The 18,988-nt window shown below is 38.4% G+C and overlaps 1 protein-coding gene across 3 annotated transcripts in view; it reads right to left on the bottom strand.

Moving 5' to 3' along the window:
* grm3 (glutamate receptor, metabotropic 3) overlaps window positions 1-18,988 on the bottom strand; it is a 267,812-nt gene that overhangs the window by 110,317 nt on the left and 138,507 nt on the right. The window contains exon 4 of one of the 3 annotated variants that reach the window (XM_039761476.1): window positions 12,292-13,068. The exons of the other annotated variants lie outside the window; for them this stretch is intronic. Coding sequence (XP_039617410.1) covers window positions 12,983-13,068 — 86 coding nt within the window. The 3' untranslated portion in view covers window positions 12,292-12,982. Of the gene's footprint in view, window positions 1-12,291; window positions 13,069-18,988 lie in introns of those variants that run through there. 3 annotated transcript variants of the gene reach the window in all.

Raw genomic sequence — 18,988 nt, 5'->3', positions numbered from 1 at the left:
CAATATTTTTACAATACATGCTCAAGGTTGCCAGAGAATCATTTGAGATTCCCTATCATTCCTGAAAGCCTACATTTCAGAACACCTCATAATGAAGTTCCTTACAATCATGACTTCCTTGTGTATAAAACTGACACACACACACAACTACTACATAATAAAACGCTACCATCTGTGTGTGTGTCCGGTCCTTGGAGTAACCCTGATTAGTCTGTTTGACTTTGGTCTGGTTGGTGTTAACATATGACTGTGAAATGCTCTCAATTGCAAGATATGTTCCTTTGTTTAATACTCAAGTGATTTTGCTGAACAGTGGTGCGCATGTGCGTGTAAACGTGTGTGTGTTTATAATACAAGGTAACTGCAAGACCGGTGTGTTCCCTGGTCGAGAAGTTTCAGAGAGTGTTGAGTTATTTTTCCTCCATCAGTATATTATCTTCCCTATATCCAGTGTTTATTTTCACCTTATTCCTAAGCATACATTGTTAATAATTTTCTTGCCGTTGCACAGACATTTAGTCTATGAGTCAACATTTGGTGAGTTTGACTTTAGTATGATTGGTCAGTTTCACTTTGGTTGCTACGTCAAACATGATCAAGACAGGAAGTGCTGGGCAAGACACACAAAAGGATACCAAGGAGAAACAATGAGAGTCAACATCAAACACAGGACGTATTCTTAAGGCTATGAATGAGGTTTTCACAGCAGGTAATAAGGGCCCTTCTACAATTGGTGGTAGTCAAAAAGCAGACAAGAGGTGAACAACATGCCTTGAGATGACAGAGTCTGAGAAGGAAGGTTTGCAGGAAAGTGATCAAGACAGGATGCGCCAGGCATGACAGGTTAAGACACATGAGGATACAGAAGAAAGGCGCAGGTGGGATTCTGGCAGTACACATAAGGCAAGAGATGTCAGATATTTTAAAATGTATTCAATTACTTGTCTTTAACAGATAACATAGATAATATAAATTTAAAAACCGAAGCCAACTTAGTCCTTTAAGGTCCTCAGGATCCCAAAAAGATTCTAACTGCAAAACTAAATAATTGTTATTAATAATTGTTATGATTGGTTATGTTTACTATTTTTTTTGCTTGTTTCTGATGGTCTATATGTTTGGTGGTTTGAAAGCCTGAGATTTCATTTCTTAATTATCTTTTCATGTTTTTTTATGTTGCATATTAATCCTCAACTCATTATGCTACAAATAAGATTACCCAGCAGATGCTCAGCATGACTACTAATGCACACAAAAAGTCACGCATAATGCACAGTATTTTTATGTAGTTACATCGCTCCCATGCTGTATCACATTCAAACCTCATGCGAACCAGTCCATGGTTTGCTTGGAACTGCACCAAGACCACCTTTTCCAAAGGGTCTTAGCGTAGTTGTTTTGGTGAACATGAGAGTGAGTTTGGGATGTTCACATCTGCATAAGAAAAACTGACTTTCAGGGAAATCGCAGCAGGGTTTGAAAAAACGTGTCCACATGAACAAGATGTGAAAATGTCTTACAAATCCTCAGAGATGTGCATCAAAACATGAGCAGCAAGCAGCAAATTAGTTATAATTATTAAAATAAAAAGGTCTTAGACAAGAGTGAAAAACAACATCCAAATTAAAAAATATTACATAAAGAAACAATACACATATTTTTTTGGGTGTAATGAAGACTAGCAAATCTCCTGAATCTGAGGAACTTTTATTGCTAGCACCAAAACAAAGTTGTGTCAAAGTCATTTTTAATACATTTTCAGTAAGCACATTTTTGTAATTGCAGAAGTATTTAGTGACCAATAATGTGACTCAATTTCTTAAAAAAGGAAACCAAGAGGATATTAAAAAATAAAGATGTGGGTGGGCTTCTCATTCAAATGGATGAAAATGTCATTCTCAAGGGAGTCTGATGGCAGGATGAGGGGGTGGATATTGCCAATTGCAAAAGTCCAGTCTGTCCGACTATTCAATTATTAGCATAGATATTTAATGTTTTATGAAATTATAAGGGAATAAATGGGCAAATGCCTTATGCCTAAGTAATATATCTGTTTATCTGAAATGTATGAAGAAAAAAAATGTGTCAGCTTTCAGTTTACGTTTTGTGGCTCTGCTATCTTCTGTAATATATCTTTAGTGTGGCAAGCTGCACTGCTACACAATAGACAGATCTGTTTAGTCCTATTAGTTTAGTTGTTTGGACTACTATAGTACCATAAAACACAAACATTAACATTTGGGATATAAGGCATTGAGGAGTGAGCTTGCTGTAACATAGCACAAACATCAAAAAAAATTCGGGGTCTGTTCATTTAAAAATTATATTTAGGTCACGCTATAAGTCCCTGTCTTACACCTAAAAACACGAGGCTTAGTCTTAGTACTTTATCAAAACCAGCTTTATTTAGCTTGAAACAAGAACAGCACAGTTATTTATTGTAGCATGATCTGCCACTCTCCTATACACAGACACAGCAGTTAGGCAGGGACATGGCCAGGTTAGTGAACAAGAAATTCTGTTCCCTGCGTTTACAATGTTCCTTGCATCACCCATCGAGATCTTTTCCGTTTGCTTTTGTGGAGAGACGCAGTAGAGCTGTAAGCCTGCTGTTGCCCTGGCAACATATAAACAATCTTCCACAGACACAGTGATTGCACTTCGGGACGCTCTTTGGCGTGTTGTCCAATTGGGGGAGGTTCCAAGAGAGTTTAGAAACCTCACATTTTCTTGAATAAATGCCGCATTAATAGGAATGTTTCTTGAATGAGCATCACTGAACCACATAAAACTGCTTTTACGACGTCTTCAAATGCAGCAGTTCACATACATTTGCAACCCGAGATTTTTCTTCTTTTTTTGGCTCGGTCCTTCAAGCTGACAGTGTCGATGGCAAAATTCCAAATTCAGTGGCAACATCTTTTTCTTTTTGCTGCAATCAAGTGCTACAAAAATTTTGATTTTTTTTTCTAATATGAACTGTTATCGTTTTTTGGTGTCTGCCGTTTCTATAGGAGGGTGACAATGAGTTAAATTCCAATGGATGTTTTTCAAATGTTGATGAGCAATAAGCAAAAGGTATCACTGAAAACCACAGAAAACAAAAACAGCAAAAAACAATATGAGCAAAGTTCAAAGAAAGACATTTTTTTTACAATGTTTCTGTTTGGGGATTGTTGTGCACAACTGAGCTGCGACCACAGAACTAACTGCTCTGCGGATGATTCATTCAGGCATTTTAAGGTCTTTTGGACACTTCGTTGTAATGAAAGTATGTGCTGAATGTACTTCATAGTAACAACATTTCTATAGACTCGTGCAATATGGGGAAACTGTCTGGACCGTAAAAATACTTTGTTGTAATGAAAATTTCATTGTATAGATATTTCCTCTCCTTCTACTCCTTCAGGCAAGCTTTGTCCTCCTCAACCAGACTCTGATTCCTGGATGAGGCCGAGTGGCTCCTTTTATTTTGGACCCTGGAGTACTTCCAGTGCCAGGGCATAGCCTGATGAAAGTACTGCAGGGTGAATTGGAAGTCCCAAAAAGTAGGGGATTGGGATTGGGAATCCCTTCATCTCCAACAGGCAGCCTCCACTGAACCCAACAGGGCTGCCCGACAGGCATACCGGTCCCAGCATGCCCTGCGTGCATCCAGGAATCCTAAATCAGTCAGTCTGCGACCTCTCATACTGGGGGAAATAATAATCAGCAATCCTCATCTAACACAGTCCATCCAATACAGTGGCCTCCCGACCCGATAAGGATCCCTGTTTTACCTGACTGGGTTGCCATTACCTATATGGTGTCTGTTACACTATTAAAATGACAAAAGGAAAATTAGGCATATGGCATTTATTTTGCCATGAAATCACATAATGATACATCCCAGGTTGCACATTTGCGCCGTGGTAACTTTCAGTGATCTGCCACTAACCTGTGTAGCATAAAGTTGGCATGCCCATTCTGCAAGGTCTTTTAAGACTGCAGAATTAACAGAGATGCAGAAATTCAGGTGCACCTCCCCTCCCACAATTTCTGAATGAATGGTTTAGCAGCTCATACCACACTTGGTTATCCCTGTACTTCATCTTATAACCAATATGTAAATCAGAGTTGAGCTGAAACCTTTACAGAGGCACTTTGAGACATGAAGGCACCAAACAGACATTCATCTTAGGCTTATAATTATAAATGTAACCATTTCTGGATGTGATGGAAAAAATAATGCACATATAAGCAAACACTGGTTCTGTAACTGACCTGACCTTGATCTAGTCACCAGAGGTTACAGCTTCCTTCAAAACTAGCTGCATTAATCTTTTCTCTTATTGTTTCTCTGAAAACAAAAAAGCTGATGAGCCGCTCCCTCTTTGGGGACCTCAAAGCTGACAATCCTATTCTCTTTGGGGATCTGAAAGCTGAGATCCACTCCTCTGCCATGCAAAGCTCTGTACCAGTGACTGAGCCCAGTCTGAGAAGACCGAGAAGCAGCCATTACTTCTACCATCTAAATTCTCAAGCTGGAAAGATGCAGAGGGTACAGCAAAGAGCCTTACGGCAAACCATGGAAGGTGGCATCAAACCACAGGCAGGGGGACATGTGGCAAAGAGAAAGAGTGCTCTCGTCATATTAACCTGGAGCAACAACAGCAATAGCTCCATACAACATAAGAACATCCTCTTTAAAGACTTGGTATTGTAAAACTGGTTATCTTTATGAAGATAGATTAGCATTCTAAATAGCCATAAACAGCCGTCCCTCTCTGTGTTATATGTTAGACTTTCTTGTCTGTCTTGCATCCTGCCTTACATGTTAATATATGTAGTTATTATATTTCTATAATCCTTGTGCTTCTCAATAAATTGTATTATTCTCATTCTTAAAACAAGTGTATCTTCAAACAAGTCTAATGGCTGGGGACCCGCTTCTACAGAGAAAGGTAAATAAAGTGGGACCCTTACCAAATTGTTTAATTAATTACTGGCATTGCTGAAGGCAAAACTAAAAATAAAGTACAAATCCCTCTTCCTACACCTGTGACTTCTGGATTACAAAGGCAGTCAGAAGCAGCTCTGCTTTCTATGCCGTGAGGAATAAGAGATTTCTTATCCTCGGGTGCACAGGGACTTCCTTTCTGGTGATGTCAGCTGAGCTTTCTCTCACTCAGCCCCCAGCTTCAGTGTACCATCACCAGTATAGCACTAATGGCAGTTATTTTTAAAGAAAACAAGCTGCCATTTGTTTGTTTGGATTGCTGTTTAAAATGTTTTAGTGCATATATGCCCTAAGTCAGGCTTCTTAGGTCTAAGCCATCACTTAAACACCATAATCAAAGGCCAAACTAAATTGAAATTCACATTAAACACAAAAGTAAGCAAAAAAAAAAAAAAAAAGTATTTTTTTATTGAAATAATGTGGTCCGTAGCAAAGGTTTATTGAATCCATGAGGCATGTGACTGGCACTATGAGGCACACATTCTGATAGTTGCCCCAGTTGCAGGACACAACTTGATATGGGGCATGATGAAAGGGTGGTTTTGTGGGTTACACTGTGATTGGGAAGCTTTTAATGACTCTTATAGGCCTACATTATATCCTGTGTTTGCTGTCAGGCAAACAGTCACAGGAGATAAAACCACAAATACTGAACTCCTAGTGGGGTTTACAGATATGGTAAGGATTATTGTTTATGTTCATGGCATACATTAAATAAATAACATGCATAATTTTTGAAAATGACCTAGCTAGCCAGTTTTGACCCTTCAGCCTTGGTTTGGGCACACTGTTATAGATCAATAAGCCTCCTTTATATCAAATGTAGGGTTGTATAATTGACTGCTAGAATTAAATGTTGGCTAATTATCTGAAAATAATATTCTATTTTTTATAACATTTTATTGAATTTATTAAAAGCAAATAACATTCCATATAAGCAAGTCAAACTTGACAAAACTAAGTTCAACCCCTACCCATTAGAAAGAGAGCAAGGCCAAAAGCCTGAGTAAAACCTTAAGAGTGGAAAAAAAGGGGGAAGAAATGTTATTGATTAGATCTTGCCAGGTTTTAAAAAAGTTTTGAACAAATCCACTACGTGAGAATTAGATTTTTTCCAATTACAAATAGTATATAACATCAGTTACCCACTGACTTAAAAGAGGTGGGCTAGGATTCTTCCAGTTGAGCAAGATAAGTGCTAATAGTGAAGTAAAGGCGATTACAGTTTGTTTGTCCTTCTCCACTTTAAGCCCATCTGGGTGTACACCAAACACAGCTGTTAATGGGTTAAGAGTGATTGTGACATCAAGGCTGTCTGGAAGGCATTTAAAGATTTTGTTTCCAGAATGATGTTAATTTGGTGCATGCCGAAAACATGTGGCCCAGTGAGACAGGCGCTCGACTGCAATATTCACAGGCTGGATCTTGACCTGGTAACACTTTGGAAAATAATATTCTAACTAACGTAATGTGGCTATTTGAGAAAGATCCTCCTAAACAAGTTGTTGGAATGAGAATTGGAAAACTGTGTGGAACTTAAAGCTTAGATTATTCTAAATGTGAGTATATTGGAGGAATCTGAGACAACGGGAAACATTAGCTATAACCCAATCAAATGAACATGAAGGACCGCATAATGTACTCTTGTTCATCAAATGCTACTCTTATATTATTCTGAAGCTGACCCTGAGGCAGTTTGCAAACTCTTGTCCTGAGTTTACATTTATTGATGATAATCTTGTCTCTTTTTTCAAACTTGAGTCTCTTGTCAAAGTATTGATGTTTTTCACATTATCTCCCTGAAGACTGTGTGGGCAAATTCTACTTTGCAGAAAATTATTTTCTAACATTCTATGATTTTGATCTGAAAATGTTGCAGAAACAGATGTAGTCTTTTTGGAATGCTTTATTTTATGGACCCAAATGTCTAACAAATCTGACACTGCAAAGTCTTCATTTATCAGTTTTTAGGGAATATTTTTTATAAGAAATCAATTCAAAGCTGCAAAATACAATTAGCATTGTATAATTTTCCCCCAAGTAACAAGTTGTGTAGCAAGTCTCTAACACTTGAGCTATTAATTCAAATATTACTATGCACAGAAGGAAATCAGTAGAGCCTTGAGACTTGTTAGGAACTGTCCAATACATATACAAAAAATTACAGACGTAAAAAGTAACATTCTCAAAAATAACATATAGTTAAGAACATGACTATATATGAGAAAATATTAAATTGTTGTGAGTAAAAAACAGAAATTGGAAAAATGATTACTAGTATTTGAAATAATCTTCTTTCTGTACATTAATGCTCCTTAACCTTAAACACTGATGACAAAAAAAGCTTGAATTCCAAATATGCTGGAATGGTGCTATTTGAACAAGTGCCCTCTGCTTTCAGAATTTTTAGCACCAATTATCTGTCTTACACTTTAATATTTTTACAAGCTGCTAGGCCTCTGAGGTCATCTGATCAGTATCTCTCCACTATCTTTAAACTCACATACATATACTTACAGTGGATTAACATTTTGCAAGTCTTTCATATCTTCTCTCCTGATTGAGAATTTATCACTATGTGCCAGTAGCTCACATGGATTAACTTTTATACTATTCTACTCCTCCAAGTTTACCCCATGTCATCACGTCTTTCTACAGCAGATTAAACTTCAACTTAAAAGTCCGTTGCCTACTGGCTTTGCAGTGAACATCTACTCATACACATGATTGCTGTGCAGGCATTTAAATCCTAAAGAGAAAGGAGCTGCAATCTATACATATGTCCTTAGATGCTGATATTCATAGCAACATTTTTAAATGAACACACATATTATACACAGCACATCAAGTAAGTGAAGTCACATAGATAGATAGATAGATAGATAGATAGATAGATAGATAAATAGATAAATAGATAGATAGATAGATAGATAGATAGATAGATAGAAAAAACAAACAAGTAGATAAGTAATTTAAATAAATAAATAAATAAATAAAGAAATAAATAAATAAATAAACACACACACTTTGATCTGAACACACACCAGAATGACTAAAAAGGAAGAAAATACACAAAGAAAGAAAAGTTCTGACTTGGCTGTCACAGTCACAGTGTGGCTTTATGCAGATATATTGCTGTTGGTATAAAGGTAGCGCTTCTTGACACACTTCTGCTGAGTGATTCACTGGCTGAAAGTACACAGTGGTAGTTATAATAATAGCCAGGCTGGTGAGATAGAGTGTAGCCCTCACAACCCCCTGACTCTGAGGTGGATTTGCATTTTGTGTTATAATAGAGTTCTAGGTTCAAACTCCTGAGTATTATCCGTGCACAGTTAATAACTTCTCTCTGTGTTTGCACGAATGTTCTTCCCACATCATAATGATGTGGCATTTGAAATTTTAAAAAATTGCTTATGACAATATAATTAGTTTTGTGTTAACTGTGAACTTTTTATGTCTATTTGTTAAGGATTTCTTCTGGTTTAAAACATGAAAAATGCCATCCTGTCTTACGGTGCTGCTGATAAGTCTCCATTGTTTAAGGCATCAGTATTTAGCTGTTTTGTCCTTCTGAGACATGCAAACCGCTCATGCAGCACTCCCAAAGGTCTAAGTGTAAGAACTGTTTTCTTTCTGATATTCTTTGAACTGTTGCATTAGGAAATGCTTCTGTTCCCTTGCTGGAAATATTAATAAATGACCTCCCATTGTTAATTAATATTGTGGCTTATTTTTCTTCCACATTAGGTAACTGGGGCTAAGTAAGTGTGCAAGTGTTTGTGAGTGATGAACTGGCATGCTGATAAGGTGGGTTTCATCTCCAAAAATCCTAAACTGTATTAAGCGGTATGACTAATCAGTAGATGAATAATGCAATATAATACTGAGCAACATGGTGTGCAGCAGTTAGCGTTGGTCAAGGAGAATTAATCATTTTATTAAATGGACAGATAATTTATTAGTATTCTAAATTTATCTTATAAAACATTTATTCCATTTTAACAGTTGATTCCTGATGAAATGATCATGCTTACCTTTCTCAGTGTGGATAAGAATTTCTGTGATTTCTTAACAGAAAAGTGTTGCAGTTTTTTTGAGTCTGATTTGTTTGTTGTATTTGTAAACATTAGAGTGCCTTCAATAATCATTTACTTTATTTAGTCAAGAAATTGTTAATAATTGTCGGATCTTGTCCGTTACACTTATCAGTACCATTTCATTATACACGTAGGGTGTTCATTTATTTAATGGATGCTTCACTATGTGAAGCAATTAAAAATGCATGACGGAAAGATGAAATAATTCCTGGATAAGGGTGAATATCAGCAAAGTTAGGGTGTCTTCATGATGCAGGTGAAAGTGTCATGGAGTTGTTCTATTTTAGATGGACAAATTTAATACATTTTGGAAAATGAGATTCTGAGAAATATCATTTTCTGATGCTTTCACAGGAAGGGAAAGTCAAGTCTTGGAAAGTCTGAATCCTTTCCGGGTCCATCTACAATGAGTAGACTCTATCTACCATTTCACCTGGGGCCTTATGTATAAACAGTGCGTACGCACAAAAATGTTGCGCACTCCCGTTTCCATGCTCAAATCACGATGTATAAAGCCTAAACTTGGCATAAAGCCCTGCACATTTTCACAGTAGCTCAAACCCTGGCGCACGCAAGTTCTCCGCTTAGTTTTGTAAACTGGTGGCACCCAGCGTCAAAGCAGGGCTGCTGATCCTGTGTGGTTTCCCTTTCTTTTTTAGATCCACATCCGTGATGTGGCTTTATCAGATACACTGACATTAACTGCATATTGTTTATTAATTTAAGGCATCTGATTGTAATTAACCTGTAACAATATAATGGTCCATGGAATGGCCAAACTATTCCAAATACCATAGCTGCTTTAGAGTTGTTACTCTCACTGCACCTTTTTCTTCTTCTTTTAGCTGCTCCTGTTAGGAGTTGCCACAGCCTATCATCTTTATCCATATTACTCTCACTGCACCACTCAGAATATTTATATCATTGTATCTGAGTGTGGAATCACATATCTATATCCGCTGATTGGAAAGAGAAAAATCGGTATACAGCATCAAGCACACGCTGCCTCAGCCATGGTGTCTATTGAACTGCTCTCATATAACAAATGCTTCAGAGCCTTTCCTGTACTGACCTCGCAGATCAGAAACAGTTTCATCCCAAGAACTATAAACGCACTCAATCAGTCCATCAAGTGCTCCTTGTAGAACTGTTTGTATTTATAAGTACAATTACGTCACTGTAAACTTGCAATACAGTTATAATATTTGCAGCTGGAAATCTACAAAGGGAGAAAATGAATCAGGTATCATAAAGTAGTTTTTATTCCTGAGCTTTCAGCCCCTGCCAGAGGCCTTCATCAGAGGATAATGCTTAGACTTACAAGAATCAAAGGAAATAAATAGCAAAAATTACATTGGGGTGGGGGGGGGGTATTGGTGTAAAGTTTTATTTATTATGAACATGTTCTTCTTAAGTTTGCATATGCTGGGTTTATGTCCAAATGTCTGTTGATGCCGTTCTCGTTTGATAGCCATGATTCAGCCAGCTCTCTGGCACTTTTAGTACTGGCCTTAAATCTTACTTGTGCATTGTCCCAGTTAAATGTATGTCCTGTTGATTTAGTATGCGTATAGATCAGTGATCGTGAGTCCTTTCTTCTGATGGCATTGCGATGTTCATGTATACATGTTTATCTTTAATGCTAAAAACAATAAATCGACAGCACAAACAAGAAATGCAGTTTATAGCATTCCATGCAGTTCTTGCCAAGCTACATACATAGGACAAACATCAAAAAGAATTGCAACACGTATACATGAACATCGCAACGCCATCAATAAAACTTTACAACCAATACCCCCCTACCCGAGCACACTGACCTACACATCCTCACATAATTTTTGCTATTTATTGCCTTTGAAGCTTAAGGACTATTTATATTGATATGCATATTAAAAGAGGCGCAATTCTGGGAGGAGCTTAGGGAGTTGCGGCAGGCACGTGCACGCGCATTACTTTTCACGATGACCGGGATTTATGGAGCGGAAGAACGTGGAAGTTGCCAAACGCACAAATTTATGCATCTGGATTTTTTTGTGCATACGAACATTTCCACTTTTGTCTGTACACCATGTTATAATGGGAATTCTACGCACGCCGTTATGCATGAGGCCTCTGGTCATCTTCTATGTTAAATTTTTTTTAGTTACTTTGTTTATCAAGATTATGTAAAAAAAAGTCACAGACCTGGCGCGAGAAGCACACTTTTAACATAATCTAATTCACAAAATTTTCCAAACCATAATTTGTTAGTCTCTATGTTTAAGTTAGTCTTTTACTCATCTGCACACAGTCTTTTGAGTTTCCATAACTTGTGGTTTTATCACTAGCTTCTCATGCGGTAACTTATAAAGAACTTTTTAAAAATCAAATAACATTGTTTGTACCACTAGTGCTTACTTTGTTACCTCACAGTATACTGTATTAGTGAAACAAACTTGAGCTCTCCCATCTACAGCCATGCTTGGTCTTTGTTTGTAGACCCATACTTGACATGGTACTCAATCTTGTCTTAACAGTTGCTTCTATTAATTTTACCACAAAACATGCTAAGATAACTGGCCTGTAATTACTATGGTTGCCCTGATTGATTTTTAATATAATAACACAGTATGCCATCTTAAAGTCATTAAGAATTTCCCAGGTATGCAACAACTGAAATATCTACAGTATGTTACAAGTTTATATACTGTATGTAATGAGTAACTCCCTGAAAGCACTCTTGAGGAAATGTTTTCCTACACCAGCAATTTATTTGATTGCATGCATTTTATGACTTGCAGTACATTTCTCTCATCTCTCTTCTCTCAATCCCCATCTCTAACCTTTTTGTTTATTAATATTCCACAAAGGTTTTTAATGTCTATACAGGTGTCAATTTAAAAATAAACTGACAACAACTGTTATTAAGATTCCTATTTATTTCATTTCTCCCTTCCTTTTTTTTTACACACTTCACCTCCTTGTTGATCTTGTTGTCTTAGTATTAAATACAAAAATAACCTCTTCAGCTGATATTTGTACTTTCAGCAATACTCCCCATTAGTTGTGTAACTTTTTTAGATTGCTTTTTTATTTGGGTAGTAGTCAAAAATTAGACAGAAGGTGAGCAACGCACCTCAAAATGAATCTGAGAAAGAGAGAGCAAGCGCAGGCCAAGACAGGCTGAGACACACAAGAATACCAAAGAAGTGTGTAGAATGAACGCTGTGGGTATCTGTAAGGCAAAAGACATCAAATATCCAATTTTTTAAAATTTATTTAATTACTTGTCTTTAACAGGTTTAACTAGTTGCTAATAAAATTGGAAACAAAAAAAAAGTAAACCTTTTTGAGCACTATAATCTGTTGTTCCAGCCAGAGGGTTTAAAAGTAATCATTGCCAGGAGAGGAATGCAGGAGTAGAAGTTGAACAGACTGGAATTATTGATTTTGTAGGCTGGAATTGATATCCTGGCTTAGTGAGATGCTGCCAAACAGTTATTGTTGGCTTAAAAGTCTCAGTTTGCCTGACAGTTCCTACCTTTAGACTGCCTCTGCAACCTTATCCAATACAGTGATCAATACCAGACCCTATAATAGCCAGGAACATCTCTGTTGTGAGTGCAAACTGAACACTCAAGTTCTAAACAAAGCACCATAAATCAAGGATGAGGAATATTGATGGATAGAACTTTTCACCAGTGGTCAACCAAAAGGATGGGCTCATGTGTACCTGAAATGCAAATGGCAAGACCTCTGTTCCTAATTATAGAAACACACCCCAACTGCTCTTTCCCAACAAGTTACACCTCAACCTGGCCAACTTTCACTGCTCATTGCCGGAATCTATAATTGATGGGATGTGGCATAAGCTGAAGAAATAATTTTTACTCCAAAGTGCTTAACTGGAAGGGTGTAATACTTGACAGTAATGAAGTCTGGACAAGGCTTCCATTAGCCCAAACTTGCTCTGGACAGCAAGCACATCTGCAAAAGAGACAGAGACATACATTAACCACATGTTCGTCTTGCTGTAACAGTTTCACCAGTTGCTCAGAAGATGTAAATTTGCTAGCTATATAAAACCTTTGAAAAGAAACTGTAGTACCTCCTGTATCCAGAAGGTGTGCTTGAGGAGGGGGATGAAAAAAAAAGAAAGCACACTTAAAATTTCTGCAAGTGTCTGGAGAAAGTTGACCTAGAAAGGAACAAGAATCATTCACCTTAACCATAAGTATTACTTTGATTTCGAGAACTATTAATTGTAATTTAATAGGACAAAGCCAGCTGATGTGTTATGGTAATGTAACTGTAACTAAAGACAATAACCTTGTGAAGGATAAGTTCTAGCACTATGTTAAAAGTTTCTTCTAAATTCAGTCAGAAAGTGCACAGCAGTATATCACATGCTCATGCACACATAGAGAGAGAGAGAGAGAGAGAGAGAGAGAGAGAGAGAGAGAGAGAGAGAGAGAGAGAGAGCTCTGTGTCGGGGTTGGTGGCAAGCCAAGGCAGGGGCTCACTGCTGCAAGCAAATGAGTGCCGCTTGCAGACAAAAGAAGCTTCACAACCAGCCAAAGAACTTATCTATCTTAACCACATGAATTGAAAAATAAAAGTTCATTAAATTATGTGCCTTTTCCTATAAGACAGAAAAGACTTCATAGGTTTTTTGCCTTTCTCTTTGTGAGCAAAAAAGTTAAACAAAACTTTATTTTTGTCTCTGAAATAACTTGAAACTGACAAAAGTAATTGGCACCCATCATTGTTCATTCTGTATTTAACAAAAATCATCCTTGCTTTAGAGTTTTGATTCAGCAGAATATTTCAAATAATAACACAAATAAAAATGGCATGCACAAAAATGATGGGACCCTTAACCTAATATTTTTTGTATAATCTTTGGAGACAATCACTGCTAACAAGCAATTCCTGTAGTTCTCAATGAGAAGCATTGAGGCTTATTAATTTGCATTTTAGCATATTGTAGCTTGCACTTGTATCAGAAAGGCGGGCCCTAGCAACAAGACAAAGGGCTTCATGTATAAACGGTGCAAACATACAAAAATGTTGCGTACGCCCGTTTCCACACTCACTTAGAGATGTATGGAAATTAAACTTGCCATAAAGTCACATACATTTTTACAGCAGTCTCAGACCTTGCATGAGCACTTTTCTGCTTGGTTTTGCAAACTGGCAGCACCCAGCGTCAAAGAAGTGCTACTGTTTCTGTGTCGTTTACCATTCTTTTTCATATTTGCAACCATGAAGATAGCTTTATCAAATACACCAAAATGAATTAAATGCATATCATTTACAAATTTAATTCACTTGATTGTAATCATTTTGCAGCAATATAATGGTGTATGATATGACTAAACTATTCCAATTACCATAGCTGCTTTAAGGTTGTTAGAAGACATCGCAAATGGAGGAATTAGAAGAGAGCGCATATTTAGAGATGATGACGACTGGCTTCTAAGTCGATTTCAATTTCTAAGAGCTATCCTCTTTTAATTCACAACTCGGATTGAAATAGCTGAAAATTTAGCTGCCAGTGCTGAAGAAAAAGCAATAAACGTCAGCTCCAAATGCAAAAAACTCGGAGACAGACTGGCTTCTTTGGAAGATGGAAGCAGAAGGAGTAATGTCAGAATTGAAGGTCTGCCTGAGAATCGAGAAAGTCCAAACCCTGTGAAGCAGATTCTGAGACAGCTGCGGCTTACCACGTACGTGGATGAAATACCGTTAGACCTAAATGTTTTATTATTCTCTATGAAAGATTATCATTTAAGCTAGATGTGATTGCACTCCTCAGAAACAAGCAAAAGATTATATATGAAAATAACCACATTCGTATCTTCCCTGACTTCTCTCCAGGAAAAGCTACTAAATGCGCAGCCTTCTACAACATTAAACAGCGGTTACGGCAAGCCAACGTCAAATACAGCCTCTTGTATCCGGCTAAACTGAAAGTGGAATTGCAGGGTCAATTCTATGTCTTCGCTAGCAAGGAAGAAGCAGAAAAGGAATTAAGAAAGCTGATCCTGGGACTATTCTGATACATAATAGTTAGTCATGGCCGTTAATGATATGGCAAGGATTAATAATCTACTGTCTGATCTATTTGTTTAAAATACGAGTTTTTATCATCATATTGTGGTGTTATGGGTCCACAGCTCGTTGAGAAAAGGCCATTCATTTTAATAAATAATCACCGCACCCGAGGCGGCTTCGTGAGGGGGTTGTTGTAGTAGAGCGCTGGCGATGTCGTCGATGTGGGCGTTTCTCACCGTGTGCACAGGTGAGGAACTGCCCACATTTGTGGTTGCTCCCGTGGCTAATGCTACAGCTGTAATGGCCCCTCACGTTTTAAAAGAAGCGCGAGTTGGTTTTATTGGGAGAAAGAAACGTTCGGTGAAAAAGAAACGATCGGAGAGAAAAAAAGGAAAGGAAAGAGGACGGAGGTTACAGGGAGCGAGGAAGCAGGCAGGCGGTGCGTGCGTGTGGTGAGCGTGCGATCGAGCGCTCGAGGGCAGCTGTATGGAAGCTGGGTGTTAGGCCAACACCCAGACGTTTGAGTTGATGTTGCTCCCGCTGAGTGACCAGGTAGCGGGAGTGCCCAGAAGAAAGCGATGAGCCGCAGAAGGCCGCGGAAAGGCAGTGGAAGTCGGGAGGCTTGGTGGTGGAGTCCCCAATGTGTGCGTCCTGGCTATTGGGGTAATCAAGTCTCGGGGACTGGGATGAGAGCCAAACCGAAGCCAGGGATCGGGAGGTCTCCAGTCTCGCGAAAGTGTAAGAGGAGGGCAGCTGCAGAGAGCGTCTTGCCTGCTGCTAAGCCCAAACGGGATAAGCAAGTGAGACGCTAACAGAAACGTTACACCGGATTTGTTGTTGTTTTAAGACTGCTTCCATAAGAAGATTTTAACCTCTGGTTTTAAAGGATTGTTTTTTCTATTGTTGTTTTAACCTCCACGTTTTTTTCATTTTATGGATTTATTTATTGAAAAACTGCACTATTTATTGGAACACTGTTTTTGTTGACTGTTTTTAATAAAAGCACTTTTGCACTTTCTACCTTCCCCTTGCTCAGTAATTTGCCTCCATTGACTAGCTCACTCGGTTACATTATCGACGGTGTTGGGTTCAAGGGTTCCCAAACAGCCATGGGAGTGTGGAGCCAGAACCCACATCGTCACACATATGTTCTCATAATTACTTATTATTACTAGGGCGCTATCTGTTTATGTTTTATTGTGCTTAATTACTTTTTCTTTTTTCTCTTTTTTTTATTATGTAACTAGCAAAATACCCACGCTTCGCAGCGCCGAAGTACTGCATTAAAATTTTTATTAAGAAGAAAATTTAACCTTTTTTAAACTGAGGGAAAATATGCCAATAATTATTTGTTAAGGATCTCTTTGTATACCATGTTGTCAGTTCGGCCCTCCGGTTGTTACATGACCAAGCTGTGCGCTGAGCTTACTCTTGAGCATGTAACTTACAGTTGGCCATGTGAACAGTAATCTTGTCTCAAATCTCACAGCTTGGATTGCTGCTGTCATAATCGGTTTGAGTTTCATGGTTTGTTTCAATTATGACAGTATTTCCAGGATTTGTTGTATTGAAGTGACATTCGGCATCTGTCAAGCGTTGTAAGCACACAACCGGTTTCAGCGATAAAATGACATCCAGCTTTTCACAGTTTAAACATTCATAAACATCAAAGTGTCCACTACTGAAATCGTCACCTGTGAATCTAAGATGTTTAAGAGGCATTAGCGGTTGTAGAAAGGTGTAAAATATTTGGCCATTTCGGTACACTTGAAAGCGACAACCAAACAATTCAGCGGCAGCCATCAACTCACATGCAGAACCATAGGTGAAGGGCTTAAGCATTTCACTCTTATAGTGCTACTGTGTAGTATAATTATCTCCTGTACCGTCATCAGTCCACACCTTGAACCTGTCCCAGTCATTCAATACATAAGACACAATGTTCCTCCGGATATCAAGAGTGAGCCCGATATGGCCGTGCAATATGTAACAAAGAGAATGGAAAAGGTAGGTGGTATATCCGGGCATGGAAACCACTCGGTAAGTGATAGTTCTTTGATCGATAGTGATCATCTCGATAACCATGGTAATGGGGGTTGGAATGATAAAGGAAATGGGTACCTGAGCAATGTAAAGTAAGTGTAAAATACCTATACAATAACTATATTTGTAATAAACAAACAATAAAACAGCGGAGAAGCTGTGGATTAAACAAAAAGGCTGTAGTTATCAGTAGGGAGATGTGAATCCTGTGGCGAAGCAAGGAAGGGAATGTAGAGACCGGAGCGACGGACGGCCTTATATAAGCAGGCAGCCAACAACGTGGGAGGCATTGGGATGGGGGACCCAACACCGCCTCACATGGTAACCGAGCTGCAGGCTATGGACGTATATATGTACGTAAGTAGGATTCAGTTAGCGTTGGGAACCCGTGTACCAAATTTCTTGAAGATGGGCCTATAAGTAACAAAGACTGTTGGAAAGTTCAATATGGCAGCCGACAGTGGCATCATACCACCGAAATAAGTACATACATTGGTTTCGGTTAGTGCAGGGAAGCCGCCTACCAAATTTCGAGAAGATAGGGCCATAAATAAGAAAGTTCAACATGGCGGACGTTGTTGACCGTTATGACCATTACGCGTAGAATTTCGAAATGAAACCTGCTTAACTTTTGTAAGTAAGCTGTAAGGAATGAGCCTGCCAAATTTCAGCCTTCTACCTATATGGGAAGTTGGAGAATTAGTGATGTTGGAAAATTCAATATGGCAGCTGACAGTGGCGTCATACCACCGAAATAAGTACGTACATTGGTTTCGGTTAGCTCAGGGAAGCCACCTACCAAATTTCGTGAAGATGGGGCCGTAAATAATAAAGTTCAACTTGGCGGACGTTGTTGATCGTTATGACCGTTACGCCTAGAATTTTGAAATGAAACCTGCTTCACTTTTGTAAGTAAGCTGTAAGGAATGGGCCTGCCAAATTTCAGCCTTCTACCTACACGGGAAGTTGGAGAATTAGTGATGTTGGAAAGTTCAATATGGCGGCCGACAGTGGCGTCATACTATCGAAAATAAGTAAGTACATCGGTTTTGGTTAGCGCAGGGAAGCCGCCTACCAAATTTCGTGAAGATGGGGCCATAAATAAGAGAATTCAACATGGCGGACGTTGTCGACCGTTATGACCGTTATGTGTAGAATTTCGAAATGAAACCTGCTTACCTTTTGTAAGTAAGCTGTAAGGAATAAGCCTGCCAAATTTCAGCCTTCTACCTACATGGGAAGTTGGAGAATTAGTGATGAGTCAGTGAGTCAGTGAGTCAGTCAGTCAGTGAGGGCTTTGCCTTTTATCATTATAGATTATTTTCTCTCCAACCTAAACGAGACTGTTCAACATCATACCCTTGGTTTATTGTTATTGCTATTATTGCATTAAGACTTATTATGATTATTCTGGACAAATTTCTAACACAAATCCCCAGGTTTATTATCTTGGTGTATTATCTTAATACACTAAGATTGCTGAAGATTATATATATTTTAAGAGCACAATTTTTTAGACTATATTGGTAATAGATATCTCTATTTTTTAACCCTAAAACGCCGCTCTGTGGGGGCTTGTTTTGCTTTGGGCGTGCTCTGTCTCTGGGTATGTCAAAGGACTGGGACTGTGTGAAGTGGGTTCTAGCCTCACGTGGGGAGGCAAAAAGGGAGGGTGGGGGTTAAGAAAGAGAGCAGGCTTGATCTATACCTAATTTATCCTTTTAATCTTTACTAGCCAACCCGCAGCATAGCATACGCCGCATAATCAGGCCGCTTTTTAAATGATTTTTAAGCACAGAGGAAAAAA

The sequence above is a fragment of the Polypterus senegalus genome, chromosome 8 (genome assembly GCF_016835505.1).
Source record: "Polypterus senegalus isolate Bchr_013 chromosome 8, ASM1683550v1, whole genome shotgun sequence".
Taxonomy (NCBI): domain Eukaryota; kingdom Metazoa; phylum Chordata; class Cladistia; order Polypteriformes; family Polypteridae; genus Polypterus; species Polypterus senegalus.
Note: the sequence above shows the minus strand (reverse complement) of the source record. Positions and strands in the feature narration are given on the sequence as shown.